The 21,271-nt window shown below is 37.9% G+C and overlaps 1 protein-coding gene across 2 annotated transcripts in view; it reads right to left on the bottom strand.

Annotated features, from left to right (window-relative positions):
• Nucleotides 1-20,788, bottom strand: part of LOC148829777 (suppressor of tumorigenicity 7 protein homolog) — a 69,453-nt gene extending 48,665 nt beyond the window's left edge. The window contains exons 1-2 of one of the 2 annotated variants that reach the window (XM_088924329.1): nt 20,621-20,788; nt 670-705 (exon numbers count right to left, since the gene is read on the bottom strand). In XM_088924329.1, the coding sequence (XP_088780455.1) occupies nt 670-705; nt 20,621-20,771 (187 nt within the window). In that variant the 5' untranslated portion in view covers nt 20,772-20,788. The remainder of the gene's footprint in view (nt 1-669; nt 706-20,620) is intronic. The other variant, XM_088924330.1, reaches the window with a different exon arrangement.
• Between the last annotated feature and the right edge of the window lie 483 nt (nt 20,789-21,271).

Below are 21,271 nucleotides of genomic sequence, written 5' to 3'. Positions count from 1 at the left end.
TCAATATGTTATTGTCAAACTACTCAATTTTATACGCACTTTAGGCACAGCTGCTCAGGCCTTCAGCATTAAAAAGCTGTCGCTTTCTAACTCCGCTGTAGTCTAATGAATTTTGCTTTTCCCACATTTTCAGCACCCAGGCCAGAGTCTCATAGCAAAACAGTATCTGACATTTCGCAAAAGAATTTATGCCGGGGATATATAATTCAGTTGCAAAGGACTGCACAAATGCCATCTGACTGTTTATGCAGGCAGTTGAATTGTCTTTGTGGAAAGGTAACTACTGCCTTGGTGTTGTACATTCATAGCATATGTGCAAAGAGAAGCATTTTTATGCATAACATCCAAAACAAACATGCAAGGAGCCCATGCTGCTGACAATCTGCTAAGCCATTTTTCTTTTATTTTCTTGAGCTTAAAAAGCAGAGCAAAGCAGGATAAACAGAGATCCTGGGACAGACTGTCAGATTGAAGGCTGATGTAGGGGGGATGTGCACAAAGAATTTTGCCTCATTCAACAGCATCATTGCCTCTTTGTGCAAAATGGTAGAGCCCAGAGCCTGCAGAACAATCTGTCAGGAGGAAGCATGAAACAAAACCAAAAAATCACAAAGAAACACCATCGCTGAACACACACAGAAACGTACGGAGCAGAGATGCGGTACTTACATGACGATTCAGTGCCGAACATGGCTGGCCCAGATGCTGTTATGAAAAAAAAAAGGGGGGAGATGAGGCAGCTACACAGCAGGGGTCATGAAAGCAGACAATGCAGCCCAAGCACTGTGGCTGCCAGATGCTCTATTCCTAGGCTTCAAACAGCTTTCCCTTGGACCCAATCATAAAAACACAAGTACTCCTCAGGAAGAAAAACACCTCCAAGCCTCCGTTTTAGATCCAAGGTCCTGGTAACTGGATGGAAGTCCTCCTCCTTCTGTGATGCAGTGTAGCTGCACTAGGTAGCAGAAACCAGATACTGCAACCCACAAGCCGGGCTCCCAAGTAAGACAATAGCACAAGCTATGCAAACACTGAATGACGTCAAGACACTGCAAAGACTGACTGCTGTTAACCACAGGCTTGGAGGGCTGAATGGGAGCAGGCGAATCAAAGGGGGATTCTATTGTAGCAAAAAGCAAGCTGCACACATCCCCCACCGGAGCCAATTCAGGGAATACTAGAACCTTACGCCTGGTAGAAGGGCAAATTGAAATAGCTAACTAGCATGTGGGGAATATCACAGCATCAACTGATGCAATAAAGCTGACTGTTACTTTTCTTTCAGACGCACAACAATTTATGTTCGGGGCAGAGCTCCCTTGCAGAGCAATTTGAAATGTGTTACTGAAAATTACATAATGTGCTCCGATGTTCCATCTCATTTGTTAAGAATGTTAACAATCTTGTGACAACGTTGCCTACATCTCTGCTTCATGCACAAAGGCTTAACATGAGCACATGAATAAATAGAATGGATTGCGATATTTTAGGCAATGCTGTCATGTCTCTGTGGATTTCAGCTATGTCCTTTTGTCTCACACAGGGTCATGTGTATTGATGCACTGTTTGCTGTCACTGTGTATTGGCTGAGGCTGACAGTCCACAAGACTAAACCCCCAGACCATTAGAGTGAGTCCCATACAAATTAATTTAAACCTTCTGCAAAGATAACACTATCATATACAAGACACTGATTAAATCATCCCTAATATGCTAATAATAAGCTATATTCTTCTAAATATGAACACAAGAAAATAAGAAAGGTTACAAATGAGTTTAGGGCACTGAACCCATCTCAAATCTGTTTGGTTGTAGTTTTTTACATCCTGAGTTTTATCTGTAAAATAATTCTGGATAGTATTTAAATGCACTTTGAAAATTTTCGTGACCAAAAGAGGTCCTTAGAACCTTTGATAACATGCAAAATACAGCAATAAATATGCATTACACAAAAAATAAATGTTTCTATTGTTCTTCTGAAATTAGAATACATACAACAATGCAAAAAATTAGACACACAAAAATAGTTGCAAAGTTACGCAGAATTACTTCAAAGAGGACAATCACAGCAAAATAAGCATCTCATCAGTGTTGCTAAGCAACAGTAAAAACAAAATGAGTGCTCCCAATCTTCAAAGAAAAAATACATTTCTTTGGAAGTGTTGAAGAAAATAGATTGTTTCTTTCCTAAACAGAAGAGATTAACAAAAATTTAGTGCTGGGCAAATGGCAGATTGGATATCATGAAATTGATTTGATTAATGTAAAGGTTAAAAATGATATGTAGTAATCATTTTCAGAAATTATATTAGCTCAGCCTATCTGGATTCTTATTTAAATTTCAGTGCAACCAAAGTTCTGTACTTACCAGACATAATTCATTTTCTAACCAGTCTTTATGTCAAATTTAAAGACGACAATTTTTTAAAAGCATAATTTTCAGACACTGCCTTCTTTCCTGAACCATAGGGACTTGGAGGAAGATTGAAACTAGTCTCTTCTTACTGTACTGCTGATGGAAATATGACTTGATTTAACCTAAGGCTTAATTCAAGGCAAGGAGAGAAACAAACTACTTCTGTTTTTTAAGGATGGTCTATTTAGTCTGTGAAATGCAATGGAATCGTACAGTTTCTTTTTAAACATCTTGAAAACTAGATGTTAAGTGTAAAATACAAAAAAGAAAACACTACCTTGAACTCCAGTATGTCAGCTTTTCACATAACAGCATTGTATTCTGTCATTTGCTGGAGGAATATAAGTCCCTCCCACATCTGGAAGCACAGAGTTCAAATTTTGTGATGAAACTGGACTTTCCCTATGTTCAGTTCATTGTTACGGAAACAGGAAGAAGACAGAATTTCCCCAGGCCTGACTGCTGAGTTTTCTGGGATTTTTCTGGTTAGAATCTGAGACGAAGATCTGGTTATGACAACAGCAATTTTTTTATAAAGAGGTGACCTACATGAAACCATCCAATATCAGAAAGCCACTCCTAGTAAGGTTACTGGTAACCTGGAACACATCCTGGAAGTAGAGGACACAAAGCAGGATGCCAGGTCGTTCACCACAGACACAATCTCAGATAGACAGGTGCAATGCAGAGAGATCCAACTAGCATGTCTTTGGGAGGTGGAAGAAAACAGAAGAATTAATCAAATCCATGCAAATACTACTACTACTACTACTAAGAATAATAATAATTAATATAGCGCTTTTCTGGACACTCCACTCAAAGTGCTTTACAGGTAATGGAGACTCTCCTCCACCACCACTAATGTGCAGCCCCACCTGATGATGATGCAACGGCGGCCATAGTGCGCCAGAACGCTCATCACACACCAGCTATCAGTGGGGAGGAGAACAGAGTGATGAAGCCAATTCATAGATGGGCATTATTAGGAGGCCATGATTGATAAGGGCCAATGGAAAAATTGGCCAGGACGCCAGGATTACACCTACTACCCTACTCTTTTCAAGAAACGTCCTGGGATTTTTCATGACCACAGAGGGTCAGGACTTCGGTTTTACGTCTCAACCGAAGGACGGCGCCTTTTTACAGTATAGGCCCCGTCACTATACTGGAGCATTTGGACCCACACAGACCACAGGGTGAGCGCCCCCTGCTGGCCACACTAACACCTCTTCCAGCAGCAACCTTAGTTTTTCCCAGGAGGTCTCCCATCCAACTACTGACCAGGCTCACACCTGCTGAGCTTCAGTGGGTACCCAGTTGTGAGTTGCGGCATGATATGGCTGCTGGCTACATATATACACATACAAGAACCTACAAACTCCACATAGGTGCCTTGACCCTTTAGGAAATTGAACATTATTGTTTGTTAGTTTAAAAAATTAATTGTACCCATAGGGTTGAGGGAGAAGGGACTTATTTCATGCGTGAATGAAACTCAGCCATGCAGTTGAAGCTAATCCAGCCTCATTCAAGAATCTGCAGGATGAGATCGATGTCCATCCATCTTAAATCTTGAAAAATGAAAGACTAAACCAGTGGAAGTGACATATTTAATTAATCTGCTAAGTAATAACAGATGTGGAAGTCTTTGAAAAGATGTGAATTAATACATTCAAAACAATTCCTGAACTGAAAAAAATAAACGTAGTGCTGGTTCTAGTCAATGCAGGAATGGGAGACCTCTAATGAAAAACTTGGTTACTGTCTTGGTGGCACTCTTCATACAGAGCAACATTTCCAAAAAATGCCCCCAATATGGTGACAGAAAATGATGTAGGGGATGCCGTCCTCTCGATATGATGTTAAACTGTGGTCCAGACAACAACTGGTCATGAATAGACCCCCCATTTCATAAGATAGAAGTGTGAACCATGGTTTCCAGTCCTGGCTAAATTCCGGTCTGACCTACCTAAAGTTCCCCATTAACTCAATTGGAGAAGTATCGTCTCACCTCTTCAGCTGATTTGCTATGGAGTGGGGCTGGTGGGTTATATTAGTTCAGAGGTAGATGGTAGGGCTCCTCCTATGTGTAAAACACTTGAGGATAAAAATGCTATACAATTTAAGGAATTAGTTAGGCATCACAATACAATAACAGATGCTTAAGATTGGACTTTTCACCTATTTTAGGAAGTACTAGTTGTCTCTTTAGCAGGGCTCTGAGGGGAGATGTTCAGAGATGGGGTAGTTCAAGTGGGCATATCAACACTGGCCTTAACCATATTTTGTAGACTACTATAGGCAGAAATGTGGCACAGATAATATCAAAGCCATTCACTGCACCACAAGCCATTTGTATCTGTGGCTTGTTGTTTGTAAAAATGGTAAAGGAGATTAAAGCCTAGTACTGGTAGGGTGAGGATATTAAACAAAGGAAGTAAGGAAGCTGGTTATTAAGATAACCATTTTGTTTAAATGGTGGCCTCTAGTAGAGTATGATTGATTTTCTAGAATTAATGGTTTAGAGTACTTTGTCTATTGAATACTTGGATTTATTCTAAAAGCAGATTTTTTTCTGAAAAAAAGGTTTGTTTTTGACTGGTGTTACAAAAAAGAACTCAAAGCTGACATTCGACAAAACAGAATGTTGTCAATTCCATTAGCTGTTAGATCTCTCTTTAAATGTTCGAAAATAACTGAAAAGCAATAATTCAAAATGTCACAGGGTGCTTCTTTCAGCTTCTGTTCTTCTTAACCAATTATCAAAAGCCTTTGTAGGCACAACTTCTGTAACCACCAGGCTATATAAAAAAAATCACTGAATCAGTTGTACCAGAAGAACCAAGATCAATGTTCACCGATATGTGAACCTTTTTAACCATTTTTTTCCTATTTAATGATTATAGGATATAATGTGTGTACACTAAGGAAGGCCAAATATACTCCAATCAAGACCAGATGGAGATATGATGCAAATCATAATCAATTAAGATTGTACTTCAACACTTCTCTATGAAATTATCAAACAAAATTCTTTGATGACTTAAATTTTGCTAAAAGCACGCAATTATAAGTGCAATGCTGACCAAATATATTCATACCGTACATGATTATGTTCAGATATATACCATTTGTAATGCTAAGGAGTAACGTAATGGCATTATAGTGATTCTTTTGTGGGTTTCGACATATCATGAGAGAGTGCCCTGAAATGCAATGAATTCTTAAAACAAAGCACCAAGATTCCTCAATGCATAATATCAGGTTATTAAAATGCCATTTAACAAAAAAATATTTCACTGCAGAACATCTCTGTACATCATCGTTTTTTGGGAGAACTGCTTTGTGTCAATGTTCATGAGTTTTTTTGCCTGAAACTAAAAAAATAAAATTACTACCAGTCAGTAAGAAACAAATGCTGTTCTGATTTAACAAACTTTTTTCATGATTTTGTATTTGTGATGAGATTAATATGAAAGAAACAGCAAGTACAATATACAGTATTTTGGGAGATTCCATGTATGCATTTGATCATATTAGAATAAAGCCATACTAAGTGATCATAAGTATTAGGGGACATTCACATTAAGTATATAATTTTGTTATTATATATACATTTCAGAGTATACAAGTCAGTATATGGATGCATTTCTTTTGAGGTATTAACTGCATGTTAATACTCAGCAACCCGCTGAGTTCACCAGTCTTTGTGTGATCATTTGACATACTCGGCTGCAGCCATTTTGAAATCTTGCCTATGCCTATTCTTGGAGTGTTCCGAGCTTAAGAACTGTTTCTTCAGCGCGCAAAACGCATGCGTACGCATAAATTGGATTTATAAATGGAGCTTTACTTGGCCAGTCGAAGATTTTCCACATTTGTTGTCCTCAAGAGCTCCTTAGTTGCACTGCCTGTACTGTATGTATGGGGTCACTGTTATTCTAGATGAAGCTGCCCCCAGTAAATTTAGAGCAGTAATGCTTCTGTGAAGTGCAGAACTACATCACTAATTGCATCATCAATAAAGACAAACCCAGGTTATAACATTACCTGCATCTTGCGTTACAGATGGAGTGGTGCTCTGTGAAGAATCTGTGGTTCCCTTCTTTCTCCACACTTTAACCCAGGCATGTCAAACTCATTTACTATAGCATGCCAGATTTCATTTAAAAGTATGTCAGCATGCCATACATTATCAAAATACTAGGTCATACCATTATATAGTATTACTTGTAGTGTTTTGCATTTTTGGCATTTTTGCTATAGTTATCTCCCTTTCAAAAGCAGTATGCAGTCATTGCACCCTCACTAGACGTCAGTTTAGCACTGATTATATCATTATATAGTTTATGATAGAGTATACTGATAACACTGTGAGTATGGGATATTTTCTAGCATTGGTAACTGTAATTTAACTAATTATTTAAAATATCAGTGACAATTATTGCATACTACATACATCTCTGTTCTGCTGAAAACAATATTGTCAGGACATCTCATTCCGCATCTCAAGAAAACCATATAAAACCATAGCACAAATATATACACCCATCTGTAGTTATGCAAACACTCAATACATTTGTTAAAACAAAACATTTATTTTATTACCTGCCATACAAAACACCACAGTGGAAGGATGGGAAAAGACAAGCATTCAGAAGACATTTGTATTGCCTTGAACATAGCTGTCCAGTACATTCACATGCATTCAGGAAGTATTTACCCCCTCAGATTTGTTCACAATCTGCTTTGTTGCAAACTCAAACAGAAATACATTTATATGGAATTTTATGTCGGGATCTATACAAGTTACTCTATAATATCAAAAAGTGCAATAAAAGGTCTGAAAATGTTTCACGTTTATACTGAAATATCTATATTTGATACTATTTGTGTGACTATTCGCCCCCTTTGCTATGACACTCCAAATTGAGTCCAGGTGCATCTAATTTCCTTGTGAAATCACTCTAAAACCTGAAAAGGGTTAACCTACAGTCGGTTATATTAGTTGACACGATTTTAGAAGAGATACACTTGTCTATATAAGGTCCCCCCCCCCCCCCGACAGTGCATGTCACACCAGACACTCTACCACACAGATCAAGAAGCTGTGTTAATAACGCCATGATATTACTGAGAGGAGGCACAAAACAAGGGAGGAGTACAAAACCTATATAGAGTTTTGAAAGTTCCCAGGAACACACTCAGTTCCATAATTTGGAAATGGAAAGAATATGATGCCCAAACCTTTCCTAGAGCTGGCCATCCTCCCCAAACCGAGGAACCTCGGATTTTTATATAACCTGTCCAATGACAACAATCTCTGCTGCACTATACAGATTTAGCCTTTATGGTTAGATGGGAATGCTTTTCAGCAGTAAGGACAGAGGAAACAGTGAATGAAACCAAATATAGGCAAATCCTAGAGGAGAACCTGCTTCTGTCAGCAAAAGACCTTAGACTGGGGCAAAAATTCACTTTCCAAAAGGACAATGACCGAAGCATACAGCCAAAGTGACACTGGAGTGGCTTTAGAGCAAGGAGGAGAGTATCCTTGAGTGGCTCAACCAAAGCCGAGATTTGAATCCTATTGAGAATCTGTTAAAGATTGTGGGTCAGCGAAATTCCCCATCCAACTTGACCGAGTTTAAGAAAATCGGCAAGGAAGAATGGACGATAATCCCAAATGCAAAAGTGCAAAACTGGTATAATAATAATAATTGCTTACACTTATATAACGCTGTTCTGGACACTCCACTCAAAGCACTTTACAGGTAATGGGGACTCCCCTCCACCACCACCAATGTGCAGCCCCACCTGGATGATGCGACGGCAGCCATAGTGCACCAGTACGCTCACCACACATCAGCTATCAGTGGGGAGGAGAGCAGAGTAATGAAGCCAATTCAAGACGATACGTATAGACGTATCCAAGATGACACAAAGCTGTAGTTCCTATAATATGTGATTCTATAAATCACTTATGCAAAGGAAGGTATACTTATCTTAACAAGATATTTCAAATTTTCACAAATTTGTTACACAATAAAAAAGATTTTTACCAATTTAAACTGTTGTGTATGTTTTATAAATAAATGGGAAAAATTAATTTCAATCCATTAAGAATTAACAATATTTGCACTTGTTCAGGGAGGTGAATAAGGCTCTGTACTGTACAGTTTACAGGTTTTGAATGTTTTGCCAATACTAAATCAGATAATTAACTATCATAGAACATATAAGTTTTCTTATTCTGACCAGTCAGTGTCTTTAAGGTAACTGAGTAATACTGTGCAGTTTTCTAGACCTCAGGAATAACTCAAAAGCTTTTTTTAAATTTTGGTTGTGCTCTTTTCGGACAAAGACATACCCTTTTCAAACTCTATATGTGACATCATCAAAGAAGACCACTTTGACTGGATAACTGGGTAGAGGTAGAGAACCACAAGGAGCACACATTTGCAATACAGGTATATCACTAAGGGTGCCTGCTTCTTGTGTGGGCTATGCAGGGTTAGACAACGGAATCCTGACAGGTGACAGCAACGTGCCTTTGAAGGGCCACACCCACTCCAAGGGCGATTAGTTTGACATCCTCGATTTAAAGTTTCCATCACCTCAATGCAAAGTTATGATAAAGATAAAAGTTCCCAAAGCCCATACAACTCTGTTCCAGAACTCTCCTAGCTCACCTTAGAACTTCAGAGCCACTTCTACTCAGGCTGTTGAGTGCTTGGTGCTGATGAATTCACAACTTGCAGTATAGCCTTTGAATGTCTGCTGTTTCTGTTATGCCAGCTGAAGATTTTGATACCATGAGATTTCACAGACAGTTGTTTTAGGCTTTTCAGTCATCAGCTATGGGTGTTTTTCTTGGGTGATTTGGGTGACCTAGTTTTGCCTGATTGGCAACTGTAACTGTTTCTTCTTAGGTACAGTATATCCCAAAGAGTTGATTTTGGCACGCCAAGTTTCTGTTTTATGTTCTGATTTTCTCTTTTCTAGTTTAGAAACTGCCTGTTTTTCCTTCATAAAGTTTCATAAAGTTTTTTTTGTCTTCAATAAGAGGATACAACTAAACTGACTGTAAAAATAAAACACTCAGGACTTGGACCTATCAGGCACAATGACTATCATTGCAATCACGGCCTGAGCTCAGAAGGAAATTAAGACCGAATTGATTTATCTCTTTAATGATTTAATGAACAACCTTCAACAAAGTAAACAAACTGTACAGTTCAGAAATAAGGTAGTTTAGTAAGAAGACTTGATACCGGATTATGAAAATTCTCTCAACTGTATTTTGGTTAATGCATGAATGGGACATTAGACAATCGGGTAATAGTAGTGTCTCTGGAAACATTCGGTCTTGAGGGAGCCTTTTATGGTTATAAGCATAAACACATGAACAACAAAACAGATCCATCCAGGCTTGGGTTATCCTCATAAGATTAGATTCACAGCACAGCACCAAGGAGTTGTGTGCGAAACAGCTTCTTGGTCTGTGCTACCATCCTCTGGTTTAAACCAGTACTACAGATCTTCTATTGTACTTGAAGCAGCTACAATCCACGTTCCCATTCCCATTCATAGTTTAAAAATATATACAGTATATAACAAATGTTCTTTACAAATCAAACCCCTAGCCTCCACTGTACCAATATGTAGAAAAATGACAAGTAGACCTCTTTAATATAATTTCATATGTTTTGTATTATACATTTATTGAGATTAACAAGGGGCTACCTTGTTGTGAAAGGTGTTATATAAAAATAAATTGAATTGAATTAAATAATGTGCATTGTTATATTTATATAATAATTTTTCAGTTGTAATTTTCAATAGGAAAAGTTATATTTTTTGCAGTATACTGTACCTATTTCTCAGATATATTATAATAATTATACTTTGTACTGTATAGCACTTTCCTAGACACTAAGCCCAAAGTGCTTTACAGGTAATAGGGACTCCCCTCCAGCACGAATATGGATGATAACCTAGATGATGCAACAGCAGCCGAAGTGTACCAGTACACTCATCACACATCAGCTATCAGTGGGGAGAAAAGGTATGTTTTCTGAATTGATCAAGTTGAATTTGGTATGTGGAAAAAAAAAGACTTATTTTAAAATTTTCTGAGATTGTGGTCAAGAGTTTATTTTATTTTTAAACTTTTTATTTAATGATGAAAGAATGTACAAATAAAACATACAGGAGAAAGCAAAATAATTAACAGCTTTCCTCTTTCATTTTTTGATTATATTATTTTTTATATAGTTATTTACATTATGCTAGCATGGATGGGAGGTTACATCTAGAAAAATAATCAGCAGAAACACAACAAATAACCAGCAATCAAGACAAAACGGTTTCATCCTCTTTCACAGAACAAAGTCAGGTCACAATGGGGCTACATACCCAATCCAGGCTTGCCAGTATTTGCTCAATCTTTCTGCTCATAACCTAAGAGAAGAGGTGATCTTTTCCATTATATATATTTCCTTCACAACATTGATCCAATGTTTCAGTGTTGGGGATCTTTAGTATACCATCATTTTCTCATGACAGTTTTCTTACTAGCAGCTAAAATAGTTCCTAGTATACACAGGTATATCCATCCTTTAGTTCCATATAGCCAAAAGTAAAATTACCCAAATAGAATTTGTATGTCTATGTTCACTATATTAGTAAGCGCATAATGTAGGAATTTCCAATACTGTTGTATTTTCAGGCACATAACCTCCTGCTTCCTGAACTGCTTCCCTTTTGTTTTGCTTGAATTTTAGGACTAAAAGAAAAACGAGTCAAATTTTTCCAACAGAAATTTCTCCAAACTTGTGAACTGGTGGAGCTTTGTTGAAATCTCTGTATAATGTTCCGCTGTTCTGCAGAAATTGTTTTATAATTTTCTCTTTCCCCATTTTATTTTTAATATATTGTGTTTAATCTTTTTTTTCCATATCTTCAATGTTATTATACAGTTTTGATATTATTTTCTTCTGGTTGCTCTGCTGGTATGAAGCTATAACATGATCAGGAAATGTATTTCCTTGCGCTGCACTTGGTTGTTCCACAGGCTCATTTTATAGAATGTTACTTCTGATTTTAAAGGTCAGCAATGTGGAAGTGTAGTACAATGGTTAAGTGTAATTTAGACCGTTCTGATTAACAATATTCTCTTACATTATTTGTATGATAATCCACCACCAGCATCCATTATCAGGTTTTGCTGCTTACTAGATCTTTAGGAGCAAATTCAATTCCCCCCCTCCCCCCACTTTGGGGATGAATAAAGTATTTTTGAAGTGACTTATAATTACAGAATATTAATATTTTTTTCCTCCTTTTTGGTGTACGTGTCCTTCAAGTTAAGGCAACACTTCTAATTAATTCACTGTTTACATTAATGAAGAGTGTCAGTAGTTTTTTTCCCCATTAAGGTGACTGAACAACAAGTTTCTTTACATTTTGAGCGATAATAACTTGGCTTTAAACATTTAAAGGTATGACTTTGAAATGCCATTCTCGTTCCAGAAATGGCAAGATGGGATACGCCGGTCATCCAGCTAGAGGGGCCAAATGGCCTTCCCTCGTTTGTAACCTCTCTTCACCCTCAGAGGAGCACCTCTACCACAAACACCCCAGTTCTAACACAAACGCTTCAGCTGGCTGACCTATAAGCCATGTGTTAGTTGCACAAGTGAACGTGTAACATCCTGGCACTCAACAAGTAATGAACAACCAATGTATGAAACCAAGGCAGGAGGTTCCTATTGCTAAGTAACACTTAATGCATATCCTACAGATTTTACAAATAATTATTATGTATTAAGGCATGTACAGTATTAGCACTTAGCAAACTGTTTCAGTAGTAAAGGAGTAATATATTATAGAATTATAATGCATTATATATGCCTTAAACACTACTCCTAAAACAAGAGTGTTACCAGTGTTTAATTTATAAATATGGTAATCACACTTCAATATTTAATTTCTGCAACAGGTCATTTCTTTCTCCTAAAGTAAGTAAAATCCAATGCATGTTTATGTTTTACAATAATAACATCTAGTAGTACATTCATTAATCATTACCAAGCTGTGACCAGGTTACTACTGTATACACGTACAAGTACGAGCAAAAACCCAACTCAAGTACGCAACTCCTTCACTTGAAAAGTAGTGTTTTCAGATCATTACAACATAGCCTTTTTTTAAAGAATTATTTAACTAAGCAAACCTCAAACTTAGGATCTCGAGGTGTTCGCCTCTGCCTTGCAGTGCCTATCTGAAATGTACTGAACAAACAGAATACAATTCACACAGTTCTTTATTCGGACGGAAAGTGGAGAAATATTTTTTTGAGACAGTTGTTTCCTATATGCAGTCTCTCTGGCAGCAGCCCCTGAAAAAACTAGCAGGCAGCCAAGGGAATGTACAGAATGAAACTGCCCTGTGCCTGTGAAATAGGGATATACAGAAATAACATGGCTTTGGCTTGAGAGGACAGCAATGACTTTAGTTATGGAGAGCTGGAGCCTTATTACTCAAGTTACTGCTGGCACACAGTTTCTAAATAAAGGTCCACTAAGGAGAGGGCTGCAATGAAAAGAGTCTACCAGCAAGGCCACAATGTATTTCCAGAAGAGTTTTCGAACACTTCTCCATTCGTTACATTTACGATAATCCAAATTATAGCCTTATCAAGGACAATAACTCCAAGGCTTTGAGTAGTCTTGAGGGTACAGGTCGTTTTTCTTTCCACGTGAGGCGATCTGAACCTTTCCTGTTCCTAATATTCGATTCCATAACTTAAAACCCAGCAAACACAGCAGATGAGAATTAATCTTCTTGAGTGCCGCACAGAATGGACCTCACCTTGCGCAGGACCTGCACCTCAAAAACTGATTTGTTTTTTAATTTTAATTTTTTGTGGGGATGAGTCTGTACATGCCGTATAGACAACATGCAATCAAAGAAATGTGCCAGTTGACCACATAGAGCCCTACAGGAATGAAACAGACCAAAAGGAATTTTGTTTCACTCACTCTCATTTAATGGACTACAACAAAATGCCCTCTTTCAGAGCTACCTCTGTCATCCCATGTAGTCCCTAGCTAGTGAAGGTGCAGTGATGTTACAATTCAGATATGATCTGGCAGAGATGTCTTGCTAACCGTGACAAGATTCAGTGGCACTTTCCATCATTTTCAATTAACAACTATTTTCTGCTTTCCGTTTTGGAAATTTTATGATGTATTCATTGTACTGTATTATATATTTTTGACACCTCACCAACAAAAATTCTTAATTTTAACAATCAGGAGCTGTGGGACCTTTCACACTTTTCCAACCACTTGAGCTTCTAATTATGTAATAGCAATCATTTTCTTTCAAACCTGTCAAACTTAACACTCTCCCTAGACTTCAGGTAAAAATGGAACAAGAATTTTACAAGATGCTGGATTATATCTCTCAATGACTGGAGTTAAGGACACCCATAATGCACCAAATCACGAGTTCCATTCAGTTCCATTGCTGTATTAAATAATCACTGAAAGGGCCACATCCTCATTCAGATGGACTATAAATGTGTTCTACTTCCATCCTCCTGGAATGGAAGATTATGAATCTTATGAGATTATGAGAAGATTATGAATTCATAATGAGAAGATTATGAATTCCATGGAATAATTTGCAAAAGTGTTTTGAAGCTTCTACGGTGAATTAAGCTTTGTGAATTTATAAAATGTCACTTCCTCAGAGATATCCTACCACACACTCAACTGTAAGAAAACACACACCAAAGTCAATAACATATAACTAGATAACATTAACAGATATCACACCCACAAAGGCAAAGTATAACTAAGTCCTTACCTCTCTAAGAAATGTCATAGATTCATGCAAAGAAGAGAAAAACAGAAGGGCCTGACTAGTCAACAGTAAAACACTATCCTGTCAAAAAATGCTCCTATTTTACACTTCTGAACAAAAATACTAACCAGGTTCTAACTTGCTTTGCATCCTGAGCTATATTTCTGTCTCTTTGTAAGGCACAATTGATTTTTTCAAACAATACTTCTCCACTCCTGGGATCAATATGGCATTAACTACTGCAATGCAATTGCAACTTGCACAACGCGACTTATGTGCATGGTTAAACAAACAGAAACAGAGCAAAAAACAGCAAAGCTGAATGTCATTGACGTTTATTTAAATTTCACTTTACACTTCATACTACAATATACAGTAAACTTAATCCAGTGTTTTTATCAAGATGAATGTACAGCATTAAGGATGCTTAGAAGCAGAATACAGTTTCAAATAGTAAACAAACAAGGTTTCTAATTAGACCAAACAATGGAACAGTTACCCAGGCATAAAGATGGAAACATTCAGTGAAGCCTGACCCAGTTCTGGTACCAGGGGAATCCCTATCCCCCTGACACGTTCCTCAAGAGTCCAGCAAGGCTGTTAACCAAGGCTGTTTTGGAGCTAATTTAAGATGTCAACCTTGTCTTTCAAAAAGTCTTAAATCTTTAAATCTGCACAAATGGGAAAAAACTCCCAAAAGGTATACAAAAAAATACATTTTATTTGTTTAACAGTGAAAACTGCCAAGAGCTGCTTCTATGCGTGGTTATGCAATTGCCACTGGAGTGCAGTGCACTCTTGGAAATAAACTAGATGCTATGATCTAGTGTGATAGGGGATTAACTGGCTAAATGTTGAAAATTACATGCTTTAGCTGTTTAAAATAAGTTGGAAGTGAACATTGTTGTTTGCATGGATGTAATAATGACAGCAAACTAGTAAAATCTCTCTAAATTATGTAACAAAATCTTAGCATCCATGAGATGATCAAACTGGGACTTTATCAAGTTCTAAGAAATCACACAGGAATGTTTCAAAATTATGTCAGGACAGCCAAAATGCTTTTGATTCTTTCTTAATGAAAAATAGTTTTTTATGAGGTACATCCCATGCTGAAAACAACAAATGTGTGGAGGCTTAAATGTCAAATGTACAGTATTACTGAATGTACCAGAGTAACAGTAAATTAGTATTTTCATATCGAGGAAGGGTTAGTCTGCAGAACAATTTTTCTCTCAGTGATTGTTTTGCTTCTTTTACGTATAGTGTTAAGCCACATTATATACTTGCAAATTTGAAAACTACTGTAACAATAAAAGCCGTGTATAGAGATAAAATAATTGACATTGTTTATTTTAAAAATGGGGTTGATATGATACATAATATTTCAATTTTGCGATGTGGGTTTTCACACTATATATCTGTACGTAATTACACCCCCATTCTTCGCGGTGTCTGAAGATGGCCGACAATGGCAACATGTAGATAAGTGTGCAAAACACTGACATGAATGGGGGTTGCAGTAGGTGGTTTAAAGAAAAGAGCACCTGTGCTCCCCTTCCATTCAGTTCTAAACACTGCTTTTGGTTTGATGATGAACTTGTTTGTTCCTGAAACAAACACTATGTGGTTATTAACTATACGCATAAAAAGTCTCTGACATAGCTCCTCGCAACCCCCACCTGCAGTATTCGGGGACTTGACTTCCAAAAAAAGGCTTTTCCTGTGGTGATTAATGGCATCATCTGCGTTCTTACCAGGAGAGGAGCTGCTCTAACCTGCTTGATCTAGAAAGTCCACTTCTGATTCTGGATCACTACTCATCTGATCAATGTGGCAATGCCACACAAGATCTGCTTCCCGTTTTCACCATGCAAGACAACGACCCTCTTTATTCTGAGGAAAGCAGGAACCTACTACTGATCTCCACGGTATCCTCACTAACATTGACTGATCCGCAGGTTGACGTCAGGTCTCTTATCCTGTCACCAATTATCCTTTAGCATCCAGATGACTGGACAAATGGCTTCCACTCGTCTATATTCTTTCTTATGTTCTTTATCATGTGGGACTGAGAGTCGTAATTGCCAATAAAACCGAGAAGTAGAGTACAGGAAGCATTGAGTGTTGGGTTTCTGTGCCTCAAAGCGAAGGTATTGTTACATGGTGTTCCTGTGTGTTTCTTTCATGTGGTTTGTACCGATACGCAACCTCTATCATCCTTCTTCACAGACTTAAAACACTGTTTAAGCATCTAAAATCTATCAGCCGCTCTATTTTTGAGTGAATGGTAGAGAGGTGTGGAGATGTGACGGGTACCATTTTTCATTTTTGCCCACAAAATTCACAGTTGTACATTGTGGTAAGCTGTTACTTGCCAATCATTTTGAAGCTCCATGCTTAGTAAAGGCACATCTTGTACTCAGCATAGATCTAAAAGGTTCTGACAATGCAGAACAGACTGGACATTTCTAATGTTACAGGGCTGCTGGTTGTGACATTCTTGGTATGTTAATATGCCATGAAACAGTTAAAAGGTTGGTGACTTAATATCATGTCACCAGACCTAACTCTTGCTGAGTTTCTTCATTTTGACCCAACACTCAATGCTTCCTGTACTCTACTTCTCGGTTTTATTGGAAATTACGACTCTCAGTCCCACATGATAAACAACATAAGAAAGAATATAAACGAGTGGAAGCCATTTGTCCAGTCATCTGGATGCTAAAGGATAATTGGTCAGGGAACATAATCCAGCCAATTCCTGAAAAAAAAGCATGGCTGGATAGCTTGTTCCACAGTCCCTGTTTTATGGTTATAAGCACAATTCCAGTTAATTTTCAATTGTGCCCTATGATTGCACCGTTGATTGTATCTCAAAGGCGCCTGAGCCTTTTTCATACTTGAATCTAGTCGCTATGTAGCCATCTCTGCTCAAAACGTAAAAAAAAGTATGTCAGTGTAGTGTCATGCTCGAAATCACAAAATTGCTGGTGTATGTAACCAATAACTCAGCCTGGTAATCCATCAGTTACCATAGAATACCTCTGGAACGTAATTAAATCAATTACTTTCCTTGCCCAACAGTGCGTACTTAAGCCTCGCAAGAATGGTATCCCTCACTGTCATAGAGTTCCTCCAGTGCTCTGTATTTCCTAGCATTTCGCTCTGAAATTCTCTTTTCCTGGCTTTGACTTCTTTGTTTCCTTTCTCGTATTTGCCCATGACTTCTGCTTGCCTGACTACGCTTTTGGACTGCCTTTGTGTAACGAACTTGGCTTCCCTCCCAGAAAGTTCCACTGTGCATCACTGGCTTGGACCCTTGCCTGCCTGACTATGCACCTGGACAGTGTTTTACTTTCGCTTTCGTCTGCCTGATCACCACCACCTCCAGAGCTTGCATCGCACAAGGATCCAGCCTCCCATCTCCTGGCCTGTGCACTCCAGCTGATACATGCAACGGTATTACATGTAGGACATTACCTTCAGCCCAGGAATGTATTGGGTTGTTCTATTATAAATAAAAAATATTCTATTATTCACTACTACAACTATACCTCAATCATTAACATAATTTAAGAGCAGTGTTCCTAGTAAAGATCCATGTGGCACTCCACTAATTAAATGACCCCAGTTTGAGGATTTAAACCTTAACTGTACTCCTTGTGCTATATTAATCAATAGAAACACAAGCATTTCATCAAATGCATAGTACTTAATAAAGGAACTTAATTAAAGGTTTTCTAAACATCTTAATAAAACATATACAGGTAACATGCTGCACCTCTATCCATTACTGTTGTAACTTGTACAAAGAACCCTAACAAGTTGATTAAGCAATATCTACCTTTTCTAACTACAGTGTAGGGATAAGAAGACTCGTGGTAAGAGACATGATTCTTGCAACATGTTGGCATCTTTGAAGTGCTCTTTTCAAAGTCAATTTCAATAGTCATGCTTTCAAGTTAAAGAGTACTCAAAAAGACTGGACCCAAAATAAATGTTTTTTTTTTCCTATGTAAAATTTAAGATTACTAACTAGAAAAAAAAACACAATGAACTTTCAAGTAGGGAGCTGCGTCAGCATGCGTAGGCAAATTTATTTGTGTGCAGTTACTGCTTTCACCTAAAAGTCTTTATTTGCATAAAACATAATGTTACATAGGATCAGTTGTCTTTGTCTTCAGCTACTGTTGGTGAGCTAGACTGTCACGGCTCTTTTTTGTGCAAAGTCCTATCTGAATAAAAGAGTCTCCTTGTGTTTTCTCTATGGAATTTGTATGGTCAAGACTGTTATACATCTCTTTTTAATGCAAGCAAGTGTTGCTAGATATGAGCTTTAAATCAAACTGCAATACAAATTTTATATAAAATGAAAATCGTTGGCAACGTTACAGTTATAACAGATTTGTGACTATCTTTGAAAATATGAAGTAATACAATACGATATTGTAAAATTTTACAATACAATATTGTAAAATTTGCAGACAATATACAAACTTACAGGAAACAAGGTTAGGGGTGATAGTGGCCTTTATACCTTTTTAGTGTGAAAAAACCCATATGTACCCATAACTGAGATACGTGTGTTCAAGTTTCATGTCATATGGTACTGATCTGTCTTTTTAAAAAAAATATATATTTGGACGATAATAGGCAATGTGTGGCACAGAGGTGTAAAGCAGCAAACCTAACCACTATTCAATTCCTGGAGTGCTATGTGCTTGGAATTTGTATGGTCTCCCCTTGTTCATATGGGTGTCCTCTGGGTGCTCCTGTTTCCTCCCACAGTTCAGAGACATACTGGTAGGTTCATTGGTGTCTGGAAAAATTGACGCTGGTGTGAGTGTGTGTTTGTGTCTGTGGGTACCCTGTGATGAACTGCCATCCCGTTCATCCTTGTGCCCATTGCTTGCCAGAAGAGTCTTTTTGGCTCCCTCATGACTCTACTGGGTAAAACGGTTTGAAAGTGGATGGATGGATAACAGGCAATACAATCAATGAGGATACCACACGATACACTGCGAAGAATCAGCACACCGTGCTCATCTTCAACACCATAAACTTCTGGCAAACACCACTTTAACTCATAAGAACATTAAGTTACAAGCTTGAGTCCACTTGGTAGTATTTCTCCAGAAATTGGTATTAAAATCGTACAATAAAAAAAAAAAACACTAAGCGTCCTAACATGGATTACAACAGATTCGACACGAGTCGTTTTTAATAGCGTTGTTTTCAGCGGCCCGGTTTAGACTGGTATTGTGCGAGCTTCCTACTGTGTAGAGACTAGGCCGGTGAACCGCGGACACTAATAATTAAACGTGATGGTTGCTTATCATGTAGTTAGTTGTTCAAAATCTTTAAAAGGTTTATCTTATGCTTGTGTTTTTTTCCACAGCAAAGATGTCAAGAGTTTGAAAGTTCAAGGTTATGTTCAAAAGGTCTTGGGCCGTTAACCGTGACGTCACTTCAGTAACGCGTTCTCTCGCTTCGGTTTTGAAAGCGTGACCATCTCGCGCTTCGGCACGGGTGTTTTCAGCAGAGATAACTCTCAAGTGACGCCTTATGAACAGGTTTCCATATCACACATGTTAAAATTCAACGATTACGCGAAAACGTAAGTATTTTGATGAACTGTAATTATCAGCAGGAGAACGTGTCACTCAACTTAAAAACATTTGGATTGAAAAACATCAGCTGTGCAGCTTGCCAATGTGTTTGCTCACCCCAAATTTAACTTTATCCCAATGCATTTGTTGCAACAAGGAAAACGCATTGAAATTCCTATGAAATGTTTAAGTCGTTCATCTCCGAAGGTAATAGCTGACAATAAAATATTGCAAGAGGGGGTACTTTTTTTCTAAATAAATGTATATTTTATTATCTACAAGTAACATGAACGAATCTAGGTACCTTTGTGAATAACAAACATCTGTTGACTTACCCAGTGAGTTGCATAGGGAGTAGCGTACAGGGTAGATGATGTGGCTTAAGGTTTTTGGCCAGCGGGTCATGGATAAACATTTCAGACTTTAGGACCCTGGTGTCTATTTTCCTAGTCTGCTGTCTAACCGCAATTTAGTAACTAAACATACTTTAACAACTATTCAAAGGTGTTAATAAATAAGATGAGAAAGCAGTATTGTGCTTCAAAACACAGCCCACTTTACCCTCTAAACTTTTTCGTCTGGTTGCACAAATTGAAACAATGTGGCTCACTGAACCCAGCTTGTATACGTGTCTGACTTTCTAAAAAGTAAGGTAAGAAAGAAACAAACCCTTTTCAAACCATCAAATAAAGCGTGCACTTTGATTTCGGGGGCTTACCTGTCGTTAGATTGTCGTTGATTTTCAAAGGCACTCGCAATATGTAAACCAGAAATAGCATAACAAAGAACCACACAGTCCAGAAGTATGTCCAAGACCAGACGATACACGATTTCAGCTGATCTAAGAAACCAGTTCCACTTTCGGCCATGTTTTAGAGCTCTCTCCTGCCACAAGCCCTCAGTGTATTGTGGGATGATTCATGCCTGGCAGTTAGATTGAACCGCACTGAAGGATTTGGGGGTAACACTAGCGAGGAAAAGGGGTTTACCGTTTTTTAGCTTCATCTGAAACGTGTTTGCCCGTATGGCTTTGTGGGAAGAGGTCTTCACTGTTTCATTTCGCTAGGTGTAAAACGGTGAAATACAACGGGCTCAGACGAAAAAAAAATATTTTTTTTAAACTAACGTGCGAACACTCATACCTTCCACACAGAACCTGGTGGTTTGCCCCCTGTTTTTTTTCCCTTATGTAACACTTTTTGAGTATGTTTTGTATGACTTTACAGTGCACACGTACTGTAGGCTACATTTTTCGGATTCCAACTTTCTACGTAGAAAATCGCTTTCTGATACAGGACAACGAATCACGAATTTTGTGTGTTTAGACAATAGTCTCACTGATTTGTGTGCATGTGGTTTATTGTAGAAA

The sequence above is a fragment of the Atractosteus spatula genome, chromosome 8 (assembly GCF_055471065.1).
Source record: "Atractosteus spatula isolate fAtrSpa1 chromosome 8, fAtrSpa1.hap1, whole genome shotgun sequence".
Taxonomy (NCBI): domain Eukaryota; kingdom Metazoa; phylum Chordata; class Actinopteri; order Semionotiformes; family Lepisosteidae; genus Atractosteus; species Atractosteus spatula.
The sequence above is the reverse complement of the archived record's forward strand: the minus strand, read 5'-3'. Positions and strand labels throughout refer to the sequence as shown.